The sequence below is a fragment of the Hibiscus syriacus genome, unplaced genomic scaffold, assembly GCF_006381635.1.
Source record: "Hibiscus syriacus cultivar Baekdansim isolate YM2019G1 unplaced genomic scaffold, ASM638163v2 tig00110597_pilon, whole genome shotgun sequence".
NCBI lineage: Eukaryota > Viridiplantae > Streptophyta > Magnoliopsida > Malvales > Malvaceae > Hibiscus > Hibiscus syriacus.
In genome coordinates, this window is record NW_024062795.1 from 5,233,150 (window position 1) to 5,259,656 (window position 26,507).

General features: G+C 35.6%; 5 protein-coding genes across 7 annotated transcripts; 2 read left to right on the plus strand and 3 right to left on the minus strand.

The window, feature by feature from the left end:
- The first annotated feature begins 1,625 nt into the window (after positions 1 to 1,625).
- On the plus strand, positions 1,626 to 3,084 carry LOC120134091. The gene is made up of 5 exons (XM_039150566.1): positions 1,626 to 1,908; positions 1,993 to 2,196; positions 2,308 to 2,399; positions 2,490 to 2,597; positions 2,710 to 3,084. Exons 1-4 carry the CDS (start codon positions 1,891 to 1,893, stop codon positions 2,542 to 2,544), a joined length of 369 nt encoding a protein of 122 aa, XP_039006497.1. The 5' UTR covers positions 1,626 to 1,890; the 3' UTR covers positions 2,545 to 2,597; positions 2,710 to 3,084.
- A 1,851-nt stretch (positions 3,085 to 4,935) lies between these two features.
- LOC120134088 (bromodomain-containing factor 2-like) lies at positions 4,936 to 8,489 on the plus strand. Of its 2 annotated transcripts, none has more exons than XM_039150562.1 (8): positions 4,936 to 5,047; positions 5,496 to 5,911; positions 6,001 to 6,078; positions 6,458 to 6,701; positions 6,998 to 7,091; positions 7,201 to 7,324; positions 7,454 to 7,870; positions 8,185 to 8,489. In XM_039150562.1, the coding sequence occupies exons 2-8, from the start codon at positions 5,582 to 5,584 to the stop codon at positions 8,353 to 8,355; spliced, it is 1,458 nt and encodes a 485-aa protein (XP_039006493.1). In that variant the 5' UTR covers positions 4,936 to 5,047; positions 5,496 to 5,581; the 3' UTR covers positions 8,356 to 8,489. The 2 variants fall into 2 exon arrangements, with proteins under 2 accessions (XP_039006493.1, XP_039006494.1); XM_039150563.1 differs by lacking the exon at positions 4,936 to 5,047 and having other exon boundaries at positions 5,081 to 5,911; positions 7,454 to 7,630; positions 7,664 to 7,870.
- A 534-nt stretch (positions 8,490 to 9,023) lies between these two features.
- LOC120134261 (protein PELPK1-like) lies at positions 9,024 to 9,362 on the minus strand. The gene has a single exon (XM_039150724.1). It carries the CDS (start codon positions 9,360 to 9,362, stop codon positions 9,024 to 9,026), a length of 339 nt encoding a protein of 112 aa, XP_039006655.1.
- Positions 9,363 to 10,379: 1,017 nt separating this feature from the next.
- Positions 10,380 to 15,441, minus strand: LOC120134090 (tRNA pseudouridine synthase A-like). 2 transcript variants are annotated; one of them, XM_039150565.1, is made up of 10 exons: positions 15,122 to 15,441; positions 14,816 to 14,872; positions 14,430 to 14,507; positions 14,025 to 14,078; positions 13,768 to 13,847; positions 11,539 to 11,638; positions 11,390 to 11,452; positions 10,935 to 11,219; positions 10,648 to 10,708; positions 10,380 to 10,533 (listed from the first exon to the last, which is right to left on the minus strand). In XM_039150565.1, exons 1-10 carry the CDS (start codon positions 15,353 to 15,355, stop codon positions 10,436 to 10,438), a joined length of 1,110 nt encoding a protein of 369 aa, XP_039006496.1. In that variant the 5' UTR covers positions 15,356 to 15,441; the 3' UTR covers positions 10,380 to 10,435. The 2 variants fall into 2 exon arrangements, with proteins under 2 accessions (XP_039006496.1, XP_039006495.1); XM_039150564.1 differs by having other exon boundaries at positions 13,768 to 13,850.
- A 387-nt stretch (positions 15,442 to 15,828) lies between these two features.
- On the minus strand, positions 15,829 to 19,369 carry LOC120134087 (leucine-rich repeat receptor-like serine/threonine-protein kinase BAM3). Its single transcript, XM_039150561.1, has 2 exons — positions 16,429 to 19,369; positions 15,829 to 16,333 (listed from the first exon to the last, which is right to left on the minus strand). Exons 1-2 carry the CDS (start codon positions 18,995 to 18,997, stop codon positions 15,969 to 15,971), a joined length of 2,934 nt encoding a protein of 977 aa, XP_039006492.1. The 5' UTR covers positions 18,998 to 19,369; the 3' UTR covers positions 15,829 to 15,968.
- Between the last annotated feature and the right edge of the window lie 7,138 nt (positions 19,370 to 26,507).

Sequence of the window (26,507 nt, forward strand, 5' to 3'; positions counted from 1 at the left end):
GTCTGCTTTTGTCATAATCTAAGTAAAAGAGTTAGTAGGAGAGCTTTGTGGGAACGGTTCAAGCTCCATGGCAAGGTTGTTAAGGTGTTTATCCCCATTGTTAACAAGAGACCGAAGTACAGGGATTCGACTTTTACTTTTGTCCACTTTGAGAGCCAGGAGGATCTTCTGCAAGCAGTAGCAAAGGTAGATAATGCAATGATTGATGGGAAGAGAGTTTCGGTCAAGGAAGCGAAATATTAGAAATCGGCAAGAGGGAGGGATGAGACTAAAACAAAGGGTACTGAAGGCAAAGGTTTGGTGTACAATAAGTTTCATGATGGGAGCTCTTATCGTGAGAAACTGGTGGGAAATAATAAGCTTAAAGTAGGGGCTCGTAGTAGTTCGAAGAATCCTTAGTATGTTTTCATCCCTGTAGAGGAGCGGTGTTGGTTAAAGAGGTCGATGACTGGCATACATAAACAATCATATGATGTGGAACTAATTCAGAAAGCTTTGCACAACGATGGTATAACTGCAAAAGTGGTGAGCTGGGGGTATGCCAGGAACTCATGCTTAGTCACTTTTCAGTCGAAAGAAGATAAAATGAAAGCTCTGAAAGAAAAAGCTCTGGAATTAAATTTCTGGTTCGATTGGTTGAGGCCAGTTTCCTCGGAAGGGAGTGTACCTCTGGCGTTTTGCGAAGTGTCGTTAATTGGAGTACCTCTGAACTGTTGGAATTAAGCTTTTTTCTCCAGTCTAGCTTCAAGGTGGGGGAGTTAGTGGAGATCAAGAAGGAAACACTGCAAAAGTTGGATTGCAGAGCAACTCAGATGGTTGTTAAGGCGGCTAGTCCTTTTGATTTCCCGGAATCGATTTCCATCAACACTAATGGTAGGTTGTATGTGATAAAGATCAAAGTAAGGAATCTCAAGATTGTTTCTTCACATATCTCCGACTATCTATTTTTCTTCCCTAGGACACTCACACTTGCTGCCTCAAGCAGATTATACAAGGTCCCGTGGCTACGTTTCCTGTTATCCAGTGGATTCCATGGTTCTCCCTGGCCAATCACATCCCATGCGGTCCCCATTGAGCCATGGGGAATCTAGTGAGCCACAGCAACAGCAAACGAAGACAAGCCGTTGCCAGCCTCAGTCGTCCCAGCTGCAAGATAATGTCGATATTGGTACCATCTGAATGCTGCTTTTGTGTCAATCTAGGAACTATCTGCTTACCCTTGTGTTTATATAAATTGTATAGATGGTCTTATCTTATATGCCATTTGATAATTTAACCATCAGCACCAGCAAGAAAGCAGTAGTGAACACAAATAAAAGCTAAACATGATTATCTGGAATAGCCTTTAGCTGCTTGTTAAATTGCTTCAGCTAAGAGTTATTTTGCTTAGGTGATGTGAAAGTTTGTAGATTTCCTTTATTTGAAAACGATTGATTCTTTCAATCTTGATGTAACTTCTTCATATTAGTGTTTCTTTTCGGGTGGCACATCTGATTTTCTTTCCCCTTCTTGCAGAACATTCTCACATGTCTCTTACAGATTCAACAGTGAGGGGTATTAGATGTGCACTTAAGTATTCTGCTGGCCCCAACAAATCTAACCGAGTAAATCAGGAGCAGTGCCAAATCCCAGCCCGAGCTGACCCCACAGAGCCTGGAACAGCAAAAGTTCACAAAAAGGAGGAGAGGAAGAGGTCCTACTCGCTGCCGCTTCTTGGACGACAAGGCAGAAGGTGAACGGATATTTGTCCAGATCAACAAGCTTGGACAGCCTGTTGGTCCAAATGCATACAAGCTAAGCTGCTTCCTGGCCACTATAGCACGGAATGGACACAGAGCACCCCTTACTTTTATTCACCGGAGGGCAGTGCCAGATTCTTATAAAGTGGACATGTGGGAATATGTTCAGGCATGATAAAACATTTGCTGTGTCCTTTTGTGTCATATTACTTCCTTTTTCATTGACATTTTGCCTCTTCCATTTGCTATATAGACGAAGTTTGACATTGATCCAAGTGGCAAGTCTTGGGTCATGCAGGCTATCGGTACAAAATGGAGGGACTGGAAAGCAGATTTAAAGGCAACATATTACGATTCTCTTAAGACGGATGAAGAGCGCTTGAAGGTACATGATCCAAGGGTTGTTCCTGAGCAATGGCCAAGCCTTATTTCATACTGGAACACTGATGAGACAAAGGTACACGCTAAGAAGTGATTGTCAATTCAAATTACCTCTATCCAGCTGCAAATTTTATTGGTAGTTAACGTTAAAATGTGTAAGCCTGTTGTCTATAATTTCCGTTTGTAGAAGCATTGTGAGAGAAATAAGGCTAATCGTAAAAAACAGACGTGTGGACATTCGTCAGGGACCAAGAGTTATGCAATCCATCTGAGGAGGAGGTGATTTCTCGTTTTCTGTAGTTACATGCATGTTTCATATTTTGCTTTGGCCATATTTGAAAGAAACTGTTGCTTTTGTTGTGGAAATAGCCAAACAAGAGGCCTGATGGGAAGGAACCAACTAGAGCTGAGCTTTATATATTAACACATACACGCAAGTATGGACAGCCTGTTGACGAAACTGCGGCAAAATTAATTGTATGTATAAGTGACTCAACCGTTCTTTTGCTAGTTGCAGATTTATATGTAAATCTTGTGCATCCGCCCTTGATAAATTTTGCAAGTTGAACAATTGTGTTTTTCTTTGCAGTCAAAGATCCGCGAACAAGAAGCTAAGAAGCAGAATAACTCACAACGTAGTGATGAGTCAAATGACACCTTGTGTCAAGTTATGGGAGAAGAAAAAGATGACTGCGTGGAAACTTCTGGAATGGGTCCCAATCGTACTGGTATTTTTGGCTCAAGGCCTAGCCGTGCTGCCCTTGTGAGGATGGCTTCCGAGGCCAAAAGTTCCGCAAATAAAGAGGTGCGTAAGATGGCGGTGAAAATGGAGGCCATGGAGGAAAAATATACCCTTATGGAAAACCACATGGCTAGAATGGCTTCAAACATGGAAAAGTTTCTACAGAAGATTGGTGTGTCTTCAAATATTTTGGGGTCGGAACTGGCAACCTCTTATACCAGTATTTAATGGTTGTTATTTTTTGTCATATGCCATACTATTATGCTGTTTGCATAAAAGTTATATGATACTCCTAAATGTCCCTAGTACACAATGAAGCTACAACATACAGTACATATTTAGTAGGGACAATATTTTTACTGGACATGTTAACTAATTAGCTTAGTCTTGGAAATGTACCAACCGCTAATAAAAACACAATGTTGTGACCAAGTGGGTTTGCAAAATAATGAGCTTTTAAGCATCTAGGGTGACCCAATATATTATGAAAAATGCCTTAGTTGATTGAAAGATTTCAACTGTGAAAACAAAATGATCTCAAAATAGAATATTTTAGGAAATAGCATGTCATGCATTTGTAGTTTGGTTGCAAATGTGTGCAATATTGTTAAGCATATTTCAGGAACGTACACGAGATTTTAGGTTAGAGGTGTGAACTTTTAGAAAGTTATATTATAAATTTGGGGTCTAAAATTAGATAATCAGTATAAAATACAAAAAAATACCTACACTATATGAGACTTTAAAACTTCGACGGGTGCGACTGTCCCCTTCGGTCCATCCCCGCCTTCCATATATTCCACCTGTCTCGCTTGCATTAACTTGTCAATGACATAAGGAAAACAAGACTTTCTTTGTTCATTGTGTATTTGCCTTTCAAAAACTCTGTACAGTCGAGTTTGCCGCGTTAGCTATACATCAGGCCAGACTATAGAAATTCAGTTTTGCCGATAACTCGGTTTAGTTTTCTTTTTCCAACACTTCCACTAGGAGGAAGATCCAAAAGATGATGATGTTTAACGGACTTTACCCACCGTTTTCGCCGTAGGTGGAATTATGCTGATTCAAATTGGCAGTGTTTTAATATTGAACTTCTGAAACATGAATCATTGAACGAATGAAGTTACTAAGCGAAACGTTATATTTTGTATGAATATATAGGAAGCTATTAAGCAAAATGGTCGTGGGGGGATCACCACCACCGTCTGATGAGTTGAATTGTTTTTCTCTGGTATTTTTTTTCCCTGGTGAGTTTATGTTTTCGGTAAGGTAAAGACAATGCCTGCAATTATTTAATCGGTTTCGACTTTTAAGTTGACATGGTTTCAGAGCCAGACTTTTATATGTATGTGTATATGTATATTATGGATATATATCACTATTTTCAGATGATATAAATCATGTAGATTTGTATAACTTTATATACTTTTTCCCCTTTATCATTTGTTGTAATCACGTACCCATTTATTACAAGAAATTCTCCTCTTTTGATATGGATGTATATGTATCTAGAAAATTATTTGGTAGATGCATGGTTAAAATTTAACTTTCACTTTTGTCAAGTTAATGATAAATTATTTGTTATGATAATAGAGAAATTAATTTATTCTTAAGTCTAAGCTAGTTTAATATAAAAATCATATACGATAATGATAAATTAAGTGTTAAGTTTCTAATTTCAATGCTAACAAGTGTGGAGTGAAATAGCATCAATACTAGAAGTGTCCATTTTTGGGTGTTCGAAGTGTTAGGTACCTATGAATTGTATGTGCTTTAATCCTAAAACTTGGGTATTTATAAAATTCGAATACCTATTAATGGTGGTAGTAAGGTATCTGATACTTATTTTAATTTTTGTAAAATTAAAAGTTTAAAAGTATAAATTACATAGTATAAATATAAAATTATAGAGATTTAATTGAAATATTTTGAAAATACGAAGAAGATGAATTTTGTTATAATAATAATAATTTAATTTAAAATAAAAAATAGAGTCGGGTAAACTTTGCTAAAAGGATGGAAATAACCTAAATATAAATACCACGGCGGCGAATCTGATAATTCTTTAAGGAACAACGTTTGGAAACTCAAATCCATCTCCGTTAAAAGTCAATAAATCTCCAAATACCTAACGTTAATTTCTTTACGGGATTTTTCAATTACTTAATTACACCCGCTACACAAGGTAAACACTCACTCTCTTTCTTCCCAAACTAATTATTCCCTTTTATTTGTTTCTTAATTTTAAAAGAGAAAAAAAGATCCTTTTTACTTAGTATTCCTTTTAAAATATTATTTTTAATATTTTTAAATTTTTGGTGATTGCTAAATTGCCCCGCCATTACTTGTTCTTCGGTGTTCAAACCACGATTTGCCCAAATTGCCATTTGAATTTTACTTTCTCTTGTTAAGTGTAGCGTTTCTTGCGTTTTCATTCCACCATGTGTTGTTTTTGAGAGAACAGAGAAGAACAGAACTTTCTAGGGTTTTTTGAGAATTGGGTTTCTGGGTATTTTAAACTGGGAAATTTTACGAGGGAAAAAGATCTAATTCTTTTAGTAAAAAAAGAAGTAAACTTTGTGTTAGTGGAATTGATATTGAGTTGATTTATGTTATTTTATGGTTGGTTGTAGTGTGTAAGAAAAAGGCCAATTTCTGTTTAGACAAATGAAGCGAAAAAAGGGCATAAGAAAGGAAACAAGGTGTGGTTTATGAGAAAATGGAAGACAGTGCTAATTCCGATGTGCCTTCGCATAGTGATACCGACAAGAGCAGTCCACAAATAGGGTTTGAGAGACAAGGTGTGGTTTATGAGAAAATGGAAGACAGTGCTAATTCGTCAGCCGAGATGAAAATGGGTGCTTCTAGTGGTGTGTCGAGGAAAGCTGGAAGTATCAAGATTAAGTCGTCTAGGATGTTGGCTGGTTCAAATGCTGATAAGAGTGGCAATGCCATAGCCGCAGAACGTGAGGGTTCTTTCCAGAAAGAAGCAAAGATGCATCGTCTAGGTTCTCGGTATAATAAGCTAGAATTAGATTCTGCTCTAACGGTATGCCGGAGGTTTTACTTTGTTTCTGTTACTGTTTACTCCCCCCCCCTATTTTCTTACCATTGTTTCTGTTTGTTGTTTTCTCTTAGGTGATCAAGAAAGTGATGAAAATGGAAGCAGCTGCTCCCTTCAATGAGCCTGTCAACCCTGAAGCTCTAGGGATACCTGTAAGTGTGAATAACAAGCTATACTTATAAGGTTTCAGATTTTGCAGCATTTTTTTTCTTTGGTATTCAAAAGTCGAGAGGTTTTTCGATGGTAGATAATTAGTAATTTATTCATATCTGGATTATCTATGCACTTTTATTATTATGGCTATTGATATTGTCCTCCTAAGGGAGTTAAATAACATCTTAAGAGAAATTTCATTGTAGGGAAGCCAATGGCTTTCTGTATTTATTGTTACAGCTCCTGCTATATGTGGCTTAATTACTTGGATGATACATTTATGTCTTGCCTTATATGCCATATAGTTTCTTATTCCCTTTTTGTTAAGTCTAACAAGATATGTTTTACTTGTTTAATTCTTTCTGTATCAAAACGTAGGACTATTTTGATATCATAGACACACCAATGGATTTTAGAACGATATGCAACAATCTTGAAAATGAGGACAAGCATATGGATTCAGAGGACGTGTTTAAGGACGTACAATACATTTGGGATAATTGTTGCAAGTACAACAACAAAGGTAATGCTATCTTGGACCTAATGAGGCGGGTGAAGAAGAACTTCATGAAGTATTGGACAGCAGCAGGATTATACACTGAACGGTCAAAAGGAGCAAATGGTGAGGACTGATGTTGACTTGTGTACCTAGTAGTTGATGCATTTTGTTTTTCTTTATACGGAATTTGTTTATTCTTCTGTCATTTTTAGTTCTTCAGGAAGGTTTTTTGAATTACAAGTATTCTTTAATGCATCTATGATGCTATAGGCCTTTCTGACTCTTGTGTTGGTAAAGACAAAACATCGAAATATTGTTTATTTTTCACATTAAAATTGTTTACCTATGTGGAGCTGAGGAATTTTTTTTTGGTATCACATACATGGCTTTACTAGAAGTCTTTATTTCCTTTTTATCAGGTGCTGATGGTGGTGATGTCGACGATGGTGCACTTTTCAGCCAGGGGAAAATGCATATAAAAGGCAGTCAATCAAAAATGAAAAAGAAACATGGGTATGTTGTTGGTGGGGTTTTCCCCTTCCTCTCCTGTGCAATGGACAGTTTCATCTGCATTCCCCCCAATATATATATCTGTAATTGTTTTTCATCCTTCATTTTGCAGGAGGAGACATAAAAGTGATTGTTTATGTGCTATTTGCGTCTTGAAGCGGCATAAGAGAGAGTGTGAGGCAAATGCTCGAATGGCTAATAAAGGTCAGAGTGGAGTCCAGGATTTCCAGCAAGAGGTATGCTGCTGCTAATTTATTGGACTGATGTAGTGATGTTTACATTTAAGGTTAAATCAATCGTTAAAAGAATTATGTTTCATATTCTAAACAGAAGATTGGCTTCTCTTCTACATTTCTTGAATGTAGGAATCTTCACCTGTTGGTAGTTTTTACGGTGATGATTTATCACCAAATATGGATGAATCAGTGGACCCATATGCAGATACCGAGGTGGAAGGTGAAGGAGAAAAGGTGAAAAGGGAGTTGTCTGAGCATCAATATAGCCATATGGAGGGGAGGCATGAGGAGGAGGAGGAAGATGACGTGGAAGAAGAGGAAGAGGAGGATGAGGATGAGGAAGAAAATGAGATGAAGCCTATGAACAAAGATGGTCATCGAACAAAAGAGCAATCACGGTTAAGAGGTAGCTTGTCAGAGCAGCCGAGTAGAAAATCTCTGCCTGAAGCAATGGATAAGTCCGGTGTAGTAGCCCTAAACCAGAGAGGATCTACTCCATCACAAAATGAGGAAAAAAGTAAAGAAGTTCAGCAGCAGAGATACAAGGTATTTCTCTTCTCCAATATCCCTTTTTTCCTTCCCCACCCCCTCTTGTTTCCGGTTTCCAAAATATAGTCATCCATTGTGTCCCTTCATCATTACTACAAAATATCCCATTTCCATTCTAGCTCGGAGAGTGTACTGCAAACTTTCTTCCTATTATTTTGGGACAAGGCTTAAGCACCTTATTAAGTTATCAGCAAAGTGATGCTTCAAGAGTTCAAGGTTTCTATTTTGCACATACGCATTTTTGCATTTCTATGACATGCTACTATGTATTTAGTTCGTGCACCGAGTTAATGGTGTTCATGGAATTACAGGAGTCTCAAGAAAGGCAACAAAGATCTAAAATGTTGGAGAGCTTCCGCTTCGAGAATCTCGTGCTCCTTAACTTATGTGGAATTCTCTTTCCTGGCCCTCATTCGTTGGCTCAGAATTGGGGTTCTCGAACTAGTTCAATTCATGCAGCTATTGAGACTTTCATGAAGTAGATTATGGTATTTCTCGTGGTCCCTTTGTCAAGTTGTATTTGACATAACTTTGTAAACTGGCATGGTAAACTAGGTGATATGCATATTACCACTGTAAATTATTAGATGGAAAACACAAGAATGCTCAGACACTAGGCATAATCTACATTTATGGTTTACAATTTACACCTCCAATCTAAGTTTCCTTTAGTTCCGCCATTTTTTTTAATCATATAACTATATTTTTTCATCCTAGATAAAGGGTTCAATCATTGTTTTCATCATTTGCTGTGTGAAAAGTCATAACCCGTTCTTTCACTTGAATGATTTCCAAGTGTTCTGAGATCTGTGAGCTGCTATTTTCAAAGGTGTTTTATGCTTACTGTTAACTATGTGATTTGTCTAATGAAATGGGAGAGACGCAGTCGATCATCGTCTGTTTTCTGTGGTGTTGTTCCATTAATGTTTTGGAGATTTGCCTTGAGAATAAGAGAAAGAGAGAAAGTAGGAATACACAAAATATAATCCAAATCCATAATAGAAATCACAAGGTACAAGAAATATCAATATAAGATGATGAAAATAAATGTCAACATAAAACAATAAGAAGTGGACTGAAATATATGAGTGAAACAGTGTCTACCATCTCCATACTAAGAAGTTGAAGCACTGATAGCAGCCATATAGTCTCAAGGACTGCTAGTTGATGGTGGTGGAGAGAGGAAAGGAATAGAGGGAATAGTAGTTGGAATCGTGGGGATCGAAGGAAAGTTTGGCAGTGGTGGCAGGGTAACCTTTGGGGCAGTAGGCAAGTTGGGAATGCTAGGAAGTGGCGGTAGTGAGCCAGGCTTCGGCAGTGCCGGTAAAGTTGGTGTCGCAGGCCGTGGCAATGGTGGCAGTACCGGTAAAGTTGGTATCTTAGGCATGGGTGGTAACTGCTGAAGACGACGAACTGCTAGACTGCCATCAATGCTGGAAAACGTCAGTGCTGCAAACAAGGCTAAGATGAAGCAATTGAAAGGTGCCATTTGCTAGTGAATCTAATGTATGAAACAATGAGTGATTGGAAGTTGAAGAAAGCCAATGCTGGTGCTGAGTTTTTATACAAAAATCCATGGATTGTAGCTTGTCTGGTTAGACAATTGAGTAGATCAAATTTGGGTTTGGTAGTTCACCACCTTATCTAACTTCGACTCTGCAAATATCAAATGCAGTTGTGGTTGGCTGGACTTTCAATTAATTATATTGCCAAAGAAATACAAATCCTTTTTGTTCTACATTATTTGGTTGGTCGTCTGACACTTAGCTCTGGACGTTATGCGTTGCTTTGATACATAGTTCACGTATATTATTCCGTAACAGCCGTGTATATATTTGTTACTTTATATAAAAATGTAAGGGTAAATTATACTGACGGCCATTCAACTTTTAAAACGTTTGTATTTTGATTATCAAAATTGAAATTATTTTATTGAAAAAAATTGTTTCGATCACAAGACGTTAGACCATTAACGAAAACTGATGACATGATACAAGAGTTAGCATGCATATATCATTTTTTTAATAAATTAATATCATCTAATAACTTAATGATAAAACAATACATGAAGACTGCATTAAAAATGCTAACTCAGCCGTCATTGATATCTTGATGTGCCATGTCATATAGTATTAATGGTTTAACGGTGCAAATATCAAAATGAAAATTTTATTTAACGAAAATGACTATAATGAAAAAAAAATTGATTTCAATGATTTTGATGATCAAAGTGCAAACACCTTGAAAGTTATGTGGCCATTAATATAATTTACCCAAAACATTAAATAAAAAATGTAAAAGAAAAGGAGGTTGTTTGTCTGAAGAAAATTTTCAACTGTTTAACTTGATGCAAGAGAATGTTTGGTTCACTCCATTACCAGATTTTTCTTGGTAAAAAAGAAGCAACTCCATAAAGAGTGATGAACTACAGCAAGAGTCTTAAATTAACCATACTAATGAAATTATAAATAAAGAAAACAAAAATTAGTGTATTTGTAATAAATCTCGTTCCTGTCCAAAATAAAGGTTCATGTAGGAAACAGCAGCTTAAGCGTCTCATGATCATGGCAGATCATACTTCACACGTCCGAGGTATAAACCACATGCAGGGGCCATTGGACTTGCAGCAGTCACCGTCTTTGCATTCAGAATTTTTTCCACTGTAATCATTTCATTTGATTCGATGCATGAACACCGACCCGGAAAAGATAACAGAGGTCAAAAACTAGAGCAGATTAAACAATTGCCTACGTGCACATATAATGAAAACATACCAGCAGAAGTTGTCAACTCTCCAGTGCCAGCACATTTGAGAACACCAACAAGCAGTCTAACCTGCATGAAACCCGGCAGATGATCAAAATATATACGTACATGTGTGTGTGTGTGTATAAGTGAAAAGCTATATCCCACAAAGATTAGTATCAGGAAGACAAAGGAGACATCAAAATAGAGATAATAAGTTATTAAATTGTTTTCTCCCTTAGACTGGTACAAAGTAATGAACAAAGCTCACAAACGGGCAATCAGAATCATATATAAAGGAGGCAACGACTGAAACCTGGTGGTAAAGAAAGGAGCGTGCACGTGCTGTTACCACATAGCAGCGGTGTCTTCTCCTTACTCCAAATTCTTCTAGATTACTTTTACCATTATTTGAGTCTACCACATCATCAGTATTGGAGAATGAATTAATGGGGAGCTCAACCTCAGGCTTAATAGAGCATAAATGAGAATTGCTTGAGCTTGAATTACTCTGTTCCCTCTCAGTGGTTGATGGGAAATAAGGAGTTGCAGGTACTTCACAGACATGAAGTTCATCTAAAGTTCTGATTGGCGAGTTTGCCTACACATTCATCTTCAAGTAGTCAACAAAACTAGAAAGATGGGAAGTTCATATTCTAAGCTGTTAGGAAATATTACACATGTAATTATGTCGTTTAGGCATAGACATGCATGTGTAGCCATGTAACAAACATGATAATGATACTTCATGCATGTGAGAGAAGTAACCACCTGGCAACCTGATGCCCTGAAGGAACTAAAATCATGATGTCCAACAAGAACTTTGCATGCTTCCTGGAAGTATACCAATTAAGTTCACTTTTTTTTTTTGAATAAATCAATAATTAAATCAAACAAGGAATCACAATGAAAAAACCCACCTGCATTGCATATAGATCTAGGTTCTCTTGTACATGCCACACCCGCTCTTTTTCAAAAGCAGTCAAAGGTTCAGGGCCAGAAACCAAGCGGTAAAAGTACCTACAAAATCATTTCCCGTAGATTCAGAGATATATCTTAGTTCAATTCATGGAATGCAATGAAATCAAAATCACTGTCTTGCATTTTTAGAACACTAAAGAAACATCAACGTGCTTCTAATTGTATTAAAGGGATTTTCTTGCATAAAGCATTAAATAATATGAAAAAAGCATTAAATAATAGTAAAAGTGTGTGCTGAAGAAGCTGGTAGAAACGTTAACTCATCGGAGGTGCAGTGTCCCGGGAGGTGTTCTGAGGAAGAAGAAAATGCTTTCTGTTGTATGGGGAGTGGGTCTAGAGGTTGTTTCTTGTCGGGTGAGGGCGAGGACGACAGGAACATAGGCGAGGAAATGATGATGGGTCTGAGGAGCGCTGTTGTGGTCAGGGGACGGTTCATTCGCAAATTGAGGAGGTGGGGGAACACGAGACAGAGCTGGTGCATGCGGAGAGAGAAGCAGTGGATGTCTATAAGGATAGGTGTTTGTCTGAACGTATGAGGGTTCGAAGGATTATTTTTCAGATTTCCCCATGTTGGATGGTCGAGTTGAGTCAAAGGTCGTGGAGGATGTGCTTAAAGAGGGCCTTATAAATAATAGTGCATTTAATAGATTAAATGGTGAGGCCATGCTGAACCGGGGAACAAAGGAGGTGGAACACGAGATAGTGCTGGTTTTGGAGGGGAGTGAGGCAGAAAATGCCAACAAGAATTATTGTATGACAGCACGTGCCAAGGAGGGAATGAAGGATTTTTTAATTGATTTTCCCATCAAAGGTGGTGCACGATCTTTGAGGGATGATTCATTCTCGCACATTTCCAGGCAGAAACACAGAGTGAAGGAGGGGAATTATAATAATTTTACCTCTCTCCATTCTTTTCATGACAAAAATTCGGCTCCTCAAAGGAAGAATTATCACTGCCGAAGCAAGTTTAAACAGAATAAGGTGCAACGCGAGGATTCTGCAGGCAGATTCCTTTATGATTTGGAATTTCCAGCATTGGGGCAGAGTCTAAAGAAGGTAGAGACAGACTCCTTAATGTTAGGGAAAGATCTGGATTTTGAGTCTGGAGGTTTTGGCAGATTACGGCAGTGGAAGTTTTGGCAGATGAATTACATATGATCTTTGCTTTTGGAGTTGGAAGTTCGGTTGCTCTCCGTCGACAAGTTGAGCAATATGTGCAGTTAGGAGGAGATTCGATGCTTGCTCCTCTGCATCCGTTTTATGTGGAAACTCTTGGTCTTTGTGGTTGATCTTGGTGTATATGGATTGAGTCGTTTGTTTTATTTGGCTTATATTATAGTTGTTTGGTGTTGTGGTGTCTTTCGGGCCAAGCTAAGGTGGATTAGGCAGAGTTTTGCTGTTTTTTAGGTTTATTTTCGAATGTTTCTGGTGTTCTGTTTATGTTGGGGGTGGATTTCTGGTTGTATCTGGTAATTTCTTATGTTCAATGAAATCCTAAGGCACTCTTTTCCTCCTTCCGATGATTGAGGAGTTTGTTTAAAACTCCTTTAATCAAGAAGAGGGTTTTTAACGAGGCCTTCAATTCTTATAAAAAATATGAAAAAACCTAAAATATCATGTGAATTTGCTTAAATTATTTGTTGCACTTGTTAGAAGTGGGAAAAATATCAATAACAAACATATTCTGTTCACATATGACAGCTAAAAATAAAATTAAAAAAAGCATGATGTAAGCTGACAGAATAAAGTATAACTGCTCTTAAAGTAATGATTCAAACATGCAGTAGTTTTTTTTTCATCTTTCATATCATGATATGCTTCCCTCAATCCTTGAGTACCAAGGTCCATTTCAATACACAAGTAAAGACAGCTGATTTATGTTTTAATTAAAACACAAGCACCATGCAATTGACAAACTCATCTACTAGAAAAGGGCTTTAGCAACAGGATGAACACATTTTAATCCTTTTTTTTCAAAACTTTCAAAAATGGCTAAATTGTAATGTCATGTTAACCATGATTCCATGTAACTGGAAGAAAGGGTAAAGTTGAAAGGTTTTAGAAGCAAGTGCCAACTTCCATCAAAGAATTATACCACCTAAAATATTTTTCAGCTGAGCTAAGTGGTCACATTGTAGAAAGTGAAATTTAGATCACAAAATACCGACGTGCGCTCCTCAGCTTTATATCTGGCATGAAAATCATTTGGAACACATCGAACATCGATCACACTGATATCACCATCATTCTTCTAAAGTAAACCAAATTAAACAATGTGTTATTGGACACTAAACACCAACATGATAATGTATATATGTTTTACAAAAAGAAAGAATAAAAGTTAGCAATCCTGGGTTGAAGACAACAGGAGTAGGAGACTCATACAACATCTTAACACAAACTAGAAAGATCAACAGGAACACACCTGTAAGAAATGGTTCACAGCTCTTCTAACAACAGATGGTTCATGAGGTGGTAACTGCATTTTAGCTTGATGACGTCATTATATAAGTCATAAAGACATAAACTCTTATAACCTAGTTATTTGAAAAATACTACTACAAGTAAAATGTACATTGAGGCATCCATATCATGCAATCAAAAATGCCATAAAATTAAACATCAGCTCATATACATGCACATGAGTTCCACCTAAGCCTCCATTACTTTAAATTCAAAGGAAAAAAGTAAATCAAACAATAAGAGAGAACGCTTCAACCATTTCCTAGTAAGAAATGAAAAATGGTAATCAGGGAAAAAGGGCCTAATGCAAATAATAAGGAAATGTATGTCAACACTTTTCAAGTACCAAATGGGAAATGATACTCACCACTTCGCCAGGCTTCCTTTTGCTTATTCGTTCCACATCTACATGGCAAACATTTGATAAGGCATGTACACCAGCATCCTACAATAGTGACAAAAAAATTTAATTGATACAACATTGAATAGCATACAGCCATGTCGCAATGGAACTATATGTCCAAATCAAGCAAATTAAAGTATATTACTTTAGAAAAATTATAACTACAAGTGAACTTTTTGGTAATAATACTGGTCAGCATCATTAGTATTATTTCAACCAAACAATGTCTGCACGTCCATTAATTCATGAAAGTAGTCCTTAAAGCAAATACAATTAACAATGGATAAGATGATTAAAGAGTATAATAACAGAATATAACAGAGAAGTAAGCGTTTGCAATGAAGACTTACGGTTCGGCTTGAGCAAAAAATTGAAACCGGCTGTCCAATAAATTTATGAAAAGCCTCCTGTATAACCAAAACATAACTATTTAAACCTGATCATTAACTCAACCAGAATATGTTTACCTTGCAATAAAATGAAACAAGGCACATGAAACTCGAAATGCACACTTTTCTCTCAAACTCCAAATCCAAGAATAAATAAATAAATCTTAAGATGCATACCAAATGACTTCGCGAAATTCGAAATTTCAGAGTTTTTTTTTTTTTTTTTGCTTTTTGGCGATTAAAAGAAAACATAGAACAAGGTACTACCTCTAATACGCCAACGACAGTGCGGCAATTGGGCTGCTGCTGCGAACCAGAGAAGCGAGTTCCAATGTACTCAATAGCTACTAAATAGCGCTGGATTCTTGGGCTTTTGCTCATGCTTGACTCTTGTAGTTGTTTATCTTCTAGATCTTGGTCGCGGTGATCTTGGGTTTTAGGTATCTTAGAAGGCCTGGATTCGGTGATTGTGCTCGGAGAGTGCTTGGGACTTCCCGTCATTTCATATAGTAAAATTTTCCCTCAGCTTCTCAGCCTCCAAACAGCACTCAAAGGCGATGTCGTTGTGGGATTTAAAAAGGGTTTTAAGTGAATTGTCTGGGCTTTAGACCGTATTTTGTTATTATTTAAATGTGAATAAATAAAAATATTTATAAAAAATATAATTATTTCATACATACATAGTGTAAAAAATTATTAAAATATAGTAACATATTTAAATTTATCCTTAAAATTCAATAAAATAATTATTTTAACATTTTTTGAATTACTTTAATTCTTAATATTTTAATTTTGATCAAAACAATTATTTTTTATAAAAACAATTAATTAACTAACTATTAATACTTATTTAATTATTTATGTAACACAACACCATTAGAAAATATCGTAATAATAATAATATTATTAATCAATTAGAACGACACCTAAAAAAATAATTTAAATATAAAACAAAACTGAGTGTGGCAGTTAAATATAGAATATAATACAAGACCCCATTGTTAAGGTTGCAATCCTTTGATATTATTCCTAATCCTATATATTTCTGGCTCACCAAATCTCCTAATTCATAAACTCAAATATCTCATTCATTTATTCAGTAATGTTCTTCTTTTCAAAACTTTTTTCGAATGACGGAAGAAGACGATGGTTGATAGTCCGGAGACTGTCGAGAGAACTCCGATAGCATCTGAACAACATCTCTCATGGTGGGACGTTCGATGCTATTTTCTTGTACACATAGCATTGCGATGAACAATAAGTGCATTGCTTCGTCTTTGGGCACGGATGTTAGTCTTGGATCTACGATGCTGCTAACTTCTTCTCTTCGACAATTCGTCACTCGTTTAGCCCAATGTACTATATCTACACCTTCTCCGAACTCTCCTACTGGTCGTCGGCCGGTTATCATCTCTAGAAGAACCACTCCGAAACTATACACGTCGCTTTTCTCGTCTACCCTCAATGTGTATGCGTATTCTGAGATTAAAATAACATAAACATTAACATTAATACCAATAAATAGTACTATCATGGCACACAATTTGACGAAGGGGATCAAGTTTAGTACATACCAGGAGCAATGTAGCCATAGGACCCTGCAATAGCTGACATGCACTCCGATGCACCCCCGTCGACCAAGAATTTTGCCAATCCGAAATCAGCAACGTGTGCTTCGAAGCTTGAATCGAGCAAGATATTATTTGATTTCACGTCTCGATGAACGATCAATGGCGAACAATCATGGTGAAGATAGCATAGGCCTTTAGCTGCTTCCACTGCAATTTTGTACCTCAAGTTCCATCCTAGGAATGCACCCTTTTTCTTCCCGTGTAACGCTTCTCCGAGGCTCCCGTTTCTCATGTACTCGTAGACCAAGAGATTGTTTTCCTTGTTGGAGCAAAACGCTAGCAGCCTGACGATGTTCCGGTGCTTGATGTTTCCTAGCGTCTGGATTTCGGCTCGGAAACCATGATCGTGTCTACTTGTGCCGAAGCCAAGAAGCTTTTTCACTGCGATTTCCATACCGTTCGGCATTTTCCCATGATAAACAATGCCTGCACCTCCTCTTCCGATCACATTGCCGTCTTTGACACATTCGAGGATGTCGGAGACGGTGAATTCAAGGTTTTGGAACGCAGTCATCTTCCAATAATCGGAACCGTTTTTCTTGAACGACTTGGCCTTGATAATAGCCGCAGAGGCGAATATTAGAGAGCATATTAAAAGGCCTATTGCAAATATTAGCTTGAAGTCCCCAGGGACCTTCCTAGGGGTGCTTGAGATTGCTGTCAGATTGCAAGGGTTGTTGAGCAGAGAACCACAAAGTTGAGGATTGCCTGCGAAAGATGAAGCGTTAAAGACGGCAAACTGGCCGGATTCGGGTAACTTCCCGGAGAAATGGTTGAACGAGAAGTCGGCAACCGTGAGGCTTTTCATTGATCCAATGCTTTTCAGAATGAACTCATTTAAGTGGTTCCTAGATACATTCAAGTAACTCAGGATATGCAAATTGGAGATCTCCATTGGAATTGAGCCAGAGAGGTTATTTTGGCTTATGTCAAGGTATGTAAGATGAAAACAGTGCCCAATTGCTGGTGGAATGATACCGGAAAGTGAATTTCTACTAAGATCAAGCTTCAAAACTTGCCTGAGTTCACCTATAGAAGGCGGTATCGGACCCAAGAATCGGTTTCCGCTAAGTAAAAGGATTTCAAGAGAAGACAAGTTGGCAAGTGAATACGGCAATGAACCTGAGAGGAGATTGTTTGACAAATTAAGCTGGCCTAACTTAACTGGTCTCGACGACAAGTTACTGTTTTCGGCCAAGGTTCCCGAAAGGTAATTGTTCTGCAACTCGGCTAAATTCAGCTCAGGCAAGTAAATGAAACCATTAGGAATAGTACCATTCAAGTAATTCTGCCCCAACCTGACTCTAGTGAGACTATAACATCTCCCCAGTTCTTCCGGAACAGACCCGAAAAGGAAGTTTTTCATCAAAACTAATATCCTTAACTGATTCGAATCACACAGGCCTCGAGGGATCGTACCGGTTAGCTTGTTGGACGATAAATCAAGCAACTGCAGCTTCCCATTTCGACCGAGATTCTCGGGTATAACACCGGTGAAGTTGTTCATCCATAGCCCCAACGTCTCCAAATTAGGCAAGTCAGCTACGAAGTCCGGAATAGAGCCATGCAGTCTATTCATGAAGAGATTGAATAGCCTGAGCTGCTTGAGATCGTCGAACTGAGACGGGATTTCTCCGGTGAGCGCATTGTGGGAGAGATCTAGGTTCACCAAGTTGGTCAAGTTGCCTAACTGCTTCGGAATCGGACCCAAGAGTCGATTGATATGGAGGTACAGAGTATCAAGTAACTGCAAGTTCCCCAGATGATGAGGAATTGGACCATCCAATTCACAGCTTGAGAGATCCATGTGAACCAAATTTATCAATTTACCAAACTCCGAAGGGATACCACCTTCGAAAACATTGTAATACCCCAAGTAAATCTCTCTCAGGTTCACCAGATTGCCTAATTCGCCAGGGATTTTGCCATGAAGATCATTTCCCGCCAGTGAAAGATACTCCAACCCGATCAATGTGCCATAGCTCGGGGGGATTGTGCCATAGAAATAGTTGCCACCGAGGTCCAAGTACCTGAGTTTCTTCAAGCCAACAACACCAACAGGCAGCAAAGCAGTGAATTTGTTGTTATAAGCATCCAACATTTCCAGGTTGCCTACACTTGCATAGTTCCAATCCAGGTGACCGTCGAACTGGTTGTTCGAAACGTTGAGGTATCGAAGATCACTCATATTTGCTATCTCCATGCTTCCGGTGAAGTTGTTTCCGGCTAGAGAAAGGTTTATTAGCCTATCGAGTATCGAAATCCGGGGTGAAACCGAGCCGCATACATTCATATCGGTCAAGTCCAAGGAAACAACTCGGCCACCGGAGCATCCGATTCCGGTCCATGAGCAAACAGAACCAGGGTCCGAAGAATTCCACGAGCTCAACAGCGGGTCAGGGAACTCAAACCCGCTTTTAAGTGCAACCAGGACATAAAAATCAGAAACTAATGAAGCAGAACATGAAGTGGTTACAAGAGAGAATAATGTCAACACAATGAGAGGGACCATGTTTGGTTCGTGGGAAAAAAATACTATGTTTTTTCTCAAGAGAATTGAGTTTGGAAGGACTTGAAGCAAAGACAAAGGGATTTAAGCGTTAGAACAACAAAAGATTTTCTAGGAAAGTAGGAAAGAAAAGTGAAAGGAATCTGAGAAACTTCAAGTGTGTGTAGGCTTAAAGAATCAAACATCTTGATAGAAAGAGTCTTGACATACAAGATAGATGCTAAGCCTCACCTTTTTCTTCTTTTCTTTTCCTTTCCTTTCTTTTTCTCTCAAAGACAAAGAAGAGATTGAATTTCTGCTAGTCATGGAAAATTTTAACTGTTCATTCTTCTCTCTCTTTCTCTACCCTAAGCTTCTTTAAGCAAAGAAAAGTGGATTTGGTTTAAAGGGTTTTACAATCCGAGTCTCTGGGTCGGTTCAGTTGGTTAAGACGAGTTAAAATTTTGATAAGTTCAGATTATAGAGGAGGGAAGGAAGAAGAAGAAAAAGGTAAAGTTGATGGACTCTTTATTTATATGACAAAAAAGAATGGCCTTTAGCTTTAAGCCTTAATCAAACAATGATCTTTATTGCTTTGAATGAGAGATAGATGGAATTGTTCAATCATTTTAAAATGTTGGCTTTCAAATCCTCGAGAATGATTCAAAAACATTGCTTTTACTGCAGAAATTTAAGGATGTTCAGATCAAAATATCCAATTTTCTCACTGTTTCAACCCAGTTTTGATTCCTTGGATTGGTTGCCAAATCTGGGTTCTTTATGCTAGTTTCAACACTAAACATATGCAGAATTTATCAAGAATCTATGTATATAATTCCCCTGATGAAGACATATCAGTTTCATCAGAAAATGGAGCTCAACCATATTGATTCTTTAAAAAGTAAAATTCTGTCCCCCCATGTAAACATCATCATGTTTAAAGATTCATGCACATGGAGTTGCTGATGTTATGTGCATCACAAATAGCAAAAAATTGTTAAAAGAAAATCAAGAACCAGTGGCTAGACTTTGAGTTAAACAGAGAAATTCCATTATCAACAGTGATGTCCAACAAAAATAAAAGTAACTTGGATGATGCATGCATGGAGGTCCCATTAAAAAAAATATTTTATAATAGTATCATGGTGTAAAGTGAGATCGGATTTTCGAACACATATATATATATATATATATATATATATGAGGAATCAAATTATTTTATATCAAAAGAATATGATTTTATTGAGTATTTAAATAGATGCATAAATATCTTATTTAAATAAAAAAAAAGACTTAATGTCATTATATACAAAAAAAAAAACATTAAGGAGAGATAACAATCCCTTCCAACCCCTTAATAGATTTGTTCCTGACTTATGCCAAAGAAAACAATTTCAGTTTATATCATTACAACTCGAAACAACTCATACCCCGTAGATTGAATTGAACTTAATCTTGATTATAAATTATATTAGAGTTTGTGGTTTGAATTCTATTTGATCCGACCGAAAAAGTAATTCATAGATTTGAGTATTCCCACGCAGAGTTTTAGGCAATTCTTGTGAGGAGTTTATAATATTTGAGTTGGAAACATGTGGGTGCAGCATAGTCAGAGATGATGATTATTAATATATGATTGCAATGTCTTGTTTGAATGATCAAAATATAATTATGCTGCATGAAAGGAAGGAACCACTGTAAGCTTTTCTTGGTTGTGTTTGATCAACTTTATTCCAATCTGGGACCAAACTGTATATATTAATGTGCAAAATGGAAGATGGGATAGTCTTAAAGAGAGGGCTCAAAAGCAAAAGCAAACTGATAAACACACACATATATCGGTATATATATTATATGCCTTTGATCTTCCAGTTGAAAATAAAAAGGGTAAAGTCCACTTTGATCTTCTATTTTTTCTAAACATTACAATTTAGTCATTCAATTAAAATATTATTACAAACAAGTCATTGACCAATAAATATTACACAAAATAGTATTGTGGCATGGTATAATAATACATTTTATCAATTTGATCATAATTTAAAATAATTTAAAAAAATATAATCCTTTATATTTAAAAGTTATGTTAATATAATCTTTATTCTTCTCTCGTAAGTGTTATACTAATTTCTTATTATATGTTTGGTATAATAACAATTTAACAATAACTTGATGTTATTTTATGGTAGATCAATACATTTATTCAATTATTGTTTTGATACGATCGACTCGCTTGATTTGGCGGTATCATAAAAAGGATTAAATTGATCAAATTTTAACAAATAAATCATTAAATTTATTAAATTATTTCAAATTAAGACCAAGTTGATAAAACTATATAAATCTTGAGATTAAATGGCTATTATATCAAACTACACTACACGATAATTTCAATTTTTACAACGAGTGGTTTGTTTGTAATAATTTTTTAGTTAAGTGACTAAATTATAATTTTTTAAAATAACCCATTTGTTATCAAATATAGAATCGAGTGACCTTATTTTACCCAAAGAAAAAAATCTAGGACCGCTCCATTTTCGACATGGAAAAGAGTGCTCTTGTATTAACTTGAACTCAAATATATCATTTGTAATTTAAAGAAAATAATGACTTACCATTACATGGGAAAGAGTGCTCTTGTTTTGTAATAGATTCATCTTTCGCTATTCATTTTCTATCTCTGTCATGTGGGCAATACCATAGAAAAATAGTGGTGTCCCTATCTGGCTTATTGATAGGAAGGTTGTGGACCCTTTGAAGGGTCACTATCCCTATGGCTAACCCGATTAAATTTGATAAAAGAAATTATATGATTTTTCGTTTATAATTCGGACATTATGACGTCATGGTAAAATTTGAAAGAGGGAACAAGGTCTCAACTTGGCTTAAAACGAAAGGAAATGATTGGTAATCCTAAGATGTTTAAAGCATAAAAGCATGTTAATTAGTTGACAAAATCCAGGGCATGGGACCATCTGTGATATCTTCTGGTCCAAATCAGGTACAGTTTCCATAGGTGAAGTTGTCATTTTGACTCTTGGTTATTAATGATTGTGCTGTAATTTTAGTTTGTCTTCCCCAACAAATCTTTGCAGATTTGAGAGAAGTCCCATTCCGAAAACTATAGTGGAAAATAAATTTAAAATGTCATATTTGAATCATCCAAATGAGATATCTTTATATTCTTAACAAAACTACCTATAAATATAATATTTTATTATGATTTGATAAAATTAAAAGGGATAAACCATTATTTTAAAGCATTCACTAGGGGGATAATTGTGATATCATTATGCTAATTATTGAACAACTCGAGAACATACGAGTAATAAACAAGGATTTCATCTCCAATCATCTGCATAAAGAATAAAATTAATATGTGAAACCTCAAGATAAAATTTTTGACTGAACTCGACTTACGAAATAGTCTTAGAATAAACATAAATTTCAAAAGAAATTAATTATAAATAAAAAAAACAAAATCACATAAGTTAAGATATTCATTTCTTTCTTTTGTAGACGACTCTCTACCTAAATTAAGAAAAGATAAGTTGTTCATCTCAAATTAACACCCTGCCGTATAAATCATCACAAATCATTATCTCAGTCGTTATATAATAACAATATCTATACGACGTGGGTCAAGAAAAAATATGACTTTACTATTTTTTGTAGGTACAATACACATTTGAGGGAAGCCATGACCTACTTACATGATATACATATATAATAACATCAGGCAGACAGGAATAAGCAAAAGAAAGACTATATTAGAAGACCAGTATGAATGGTTGACTTTGCATCACACTAGGAGTGTGGCAGAGCATCCAGAAAGGGAGAGAACCAGGTTCCATTTGCTTTCTCCAGGAGTACCTGTTAAAGCTGCTTTCATTTTGTTTATTGAATTATTCGTCGGCAGTATAATTGACAGTGTAATATAATACCTTTGCTGATTTTCGAACTAATGAAATTCGTTGGAAAAGAATAAAGTAATTAATTCCCAGAATTTCACCAACCATACTTTCCTCTTTCCACAAATGTTCAAATTGCTTAATAGATGAAGATTACTTAGAATCTTCTACTTAGTTATTTTTATTATAAGTATGGATTAACCACATAAAGAATAAATAAATTTGATTATAATCGAGTTTTTGTTCTTTTCTATCGTTATCAAAATTTTCAGATACAAAATTAATGATATAGTGTGATAAAAATGTTACAAAATACAGTATTAGTGGTAGATGCGCATTAAGTTTAGGGTAGGCGAGTGTTTATCCTAAAATTTGGATTTTATTTGATAATTATCTATTTTACTAATTTTATTCACTCACGTATAAAATTTTTGTAGTGTAACAACCCAGAGGAGGAAGATGGAGAAAATGCACATCCATGTCACCTGGTCCCTTGGCCATGCATCAACATGCACAAAAATGGAAGCGTCCTTGGAAAGAAAAGATGGAAAGGTGACAACTTCAGGAACACAACTTTCCTGCTTTGAGTACTGATTTTTTATTCATTATTAATCCCTGCTGAGTTCAGATGAACTAATGATTGAGTTGCGTACATTGCAATGTGACATGGAATTGTTGGAGTCGCGTGGTCATGACAGTGAAAGCCATGATTATTCAGTAAAAGTTTTGTTAATCTAGCTTTTGCTCTTATTTTTTTTATCCGTAGAATCAAGAGGAAAGTTTTCTCAATCTAAATATTTTCGTTCGTAATATAATTAGGGCCTGTAAACGAACCGAACGCACAAGAACGGATATATGTTCATATTCGTTCATTTAATAACTAAACGAACATAAGCAAACACGAACATAAACGAACAAAAAAAAATTTCACTCATGTTTGTTCATTAAGGAATATAGTTTATTCATGTTCATTCATTTAAATGATAAACGAACATAAACGAACACAAATGAACGAACATAAACGAACATAATAAATGAACATAAACAAAAATAAACAAACAACACAAACACAAAAAAAACTTATTCGAACACAACAAATGAATGTAAAAAAAAAGTAAACAGCAAGAATAACAACTTAAAATTCATTAATATAACATGGAACTTTAGAGTTAATTTGTTCAAATACGACAAAACATACATAAATCATATATAAGCTATATGAACATAATAAAATCTTAAAGTTAATTTGTTCAACAAAACAATCTTCTTGAAATCCAAACAACTTCAATAATCTTTGTAACATATTCAACTTGTCATCTGTTCGAACATAAATGAACATAAATGAACGAACATATAATCGAACGTTCACGAATGTAAATGAACGAACGAACCCTTTGTTCATGTTCGTTCATTTAATTAAACGAACGCAAAATCTTGTTCATGTTCGTTCATTTAATAAATAAACGAATATAAATGAACTTCCCGCCGCACGGTTCATAAATGATTCGCTGAACGTTCAGTTCATTTACATGCCTAAATATAATATATCATCTCATGAAATCAATTGATGTTTAATATAATTATATCTTCGAAATACGAAAGAGAAATACGAAAGATATCTTTGAGATAAAAAATTCATAAAAAAAAATAACTCGTTTACAGGGTGAGAGTTTAGGAATGATATGGTGGTGCTAAAGGGTAAAGGGGAAAGAAGTTAAAGTTGAAAGAGTACAAAAAGAAAGGGGAGCAATGAGCATGGGTGTCACTTTGTGGTGTAATTAAGGGGCATAATTATAGTGACTGAATCATGAAATCAGTATAGGAATGTTAAAATAAAGAACGTTATCATTGTTCCTTTGACTAATCAAAGTATCATCTCATAGACAAAAGGAAGTCTTAGGAGGTAAGGCCAATCACGCCTTGGAACTCCTTTCAGCTTTGGCAAATGCACCCCAATCATTCAAAGTTGAAATTTCAACACCAACAAAGTGATATTAATGGTTAAATATATTCTTGATATTCTTAAAGACGTCGAGTTCGAGTACAATATCTATAAGGGTGTTTGAACGTGCATTATTAGATAATTGAGAATTTTAGAATATATGCTACCTTATAAATTATATTTTTGACCACTTAATTATATGAGGATTTCGATCTAATTACTAATCTTTCAATTTTGTTAACATACCACTTAACTATTTAAATAATACAAATAAAGTCATTTACTGTTAACATTTGACACATGAGTTGACGTGACAGTTAACAAAATTAATATAATTACATATTTAGTCACAAAAGTTCTTTCGTCAAATATTAACATAAGTGACATGGATGACATCATTAAAATAGTTAAATGGTTTATTTAACGAAATTAAAAAAACGGTGATAAGATTGAAATCCCTTCGTAATAAAGTGGTCACGAGTGTAGTTTATTTTTTTTTAAATTCATTTCCCTTGAGAACTTTACTCAAAAAGATGATTGCTGCAGGCTTGTGTTTACTTACAGAAGTAAAGTATCTTTGGAAGGTGGCCTTGGTTTGGTCCTTCTATATATGGAGCCGTTGGCAAAGCAAAAGTAAAAGCAAAATAATGTATCTAAAAGATTGTAAATAAAGCAAACGAGTTCCTCTCAACTGTCTTTCAAGTTGTGACCGAAATAGATTCTCTTGCTATTTCAAAACTTTAATACAAAACTTTCGATTTTGCAATTTTTTTAAATGGTTGAATTTCAAATAAAAAACTCCACTGATTGTGTCAACTCGATTGATGTATCGGTAAGTACTAGAGTTTAAGTGTACCTGACATTTTCATTTGAGATTGTTATTAGTTAATATCATCGTTGGTCTCTTTTAAAATCTATGACATACTCTCATCCGAAATCCATATAATCTTCTCTCAACTAAATATAAAAATCCAAATCAAATTACTTAAAATTATGTCAACTCGATTAATATATCGATAAATATTAGAGTTTAAGCCTAATCGAGAATTCCATTAAGATTGTGATTAGTGAATATTAAACTTTTTTAAAGTTTATGACATGCTATCATCCTAAAACCGAATAATCTCCTCTCAACTAAACCAAAAGAAGAAAAGAAAACCGTAATCGAATAATTTGGGATAAAGTGAGCACATATAATTCATCAGCTAGCAAGGCAATATTGGAACTGTAGGCTGTTTAATTCAGATAAAAAGTGGAATCACACCTCCCTAGTAAGATAACACTTACTTGAAGTTCACAATGAGTTACTAAAGAGATATCCCCTTGCATGAGTGAATGCAAAAACTTTTGCTTTGGATGAACCAATAATGCCTAATTTTTTATAAATTAAAAGGGAAAAGAGAAAAGAAAATGCAAACTAAAGAGTTTATAATTATTTAGCATAAATCAATTTTGTACTCCAAAAATAATAATAATTCATGTTCCAATTTTAAAAATATATATATATTATTTAAAGAAATAGTTAGAAATAGTAAAATATATACAAAACATTAAAAAAATATCTATATTATATTGATATATTATATGCAAGCATCAACACCGGATCTAGAAATTTAAAAATAGGTCCAAAATTTTAATATTCTACTTAAAAAATTCAGGTATGTAAACTTTTATTTTATTT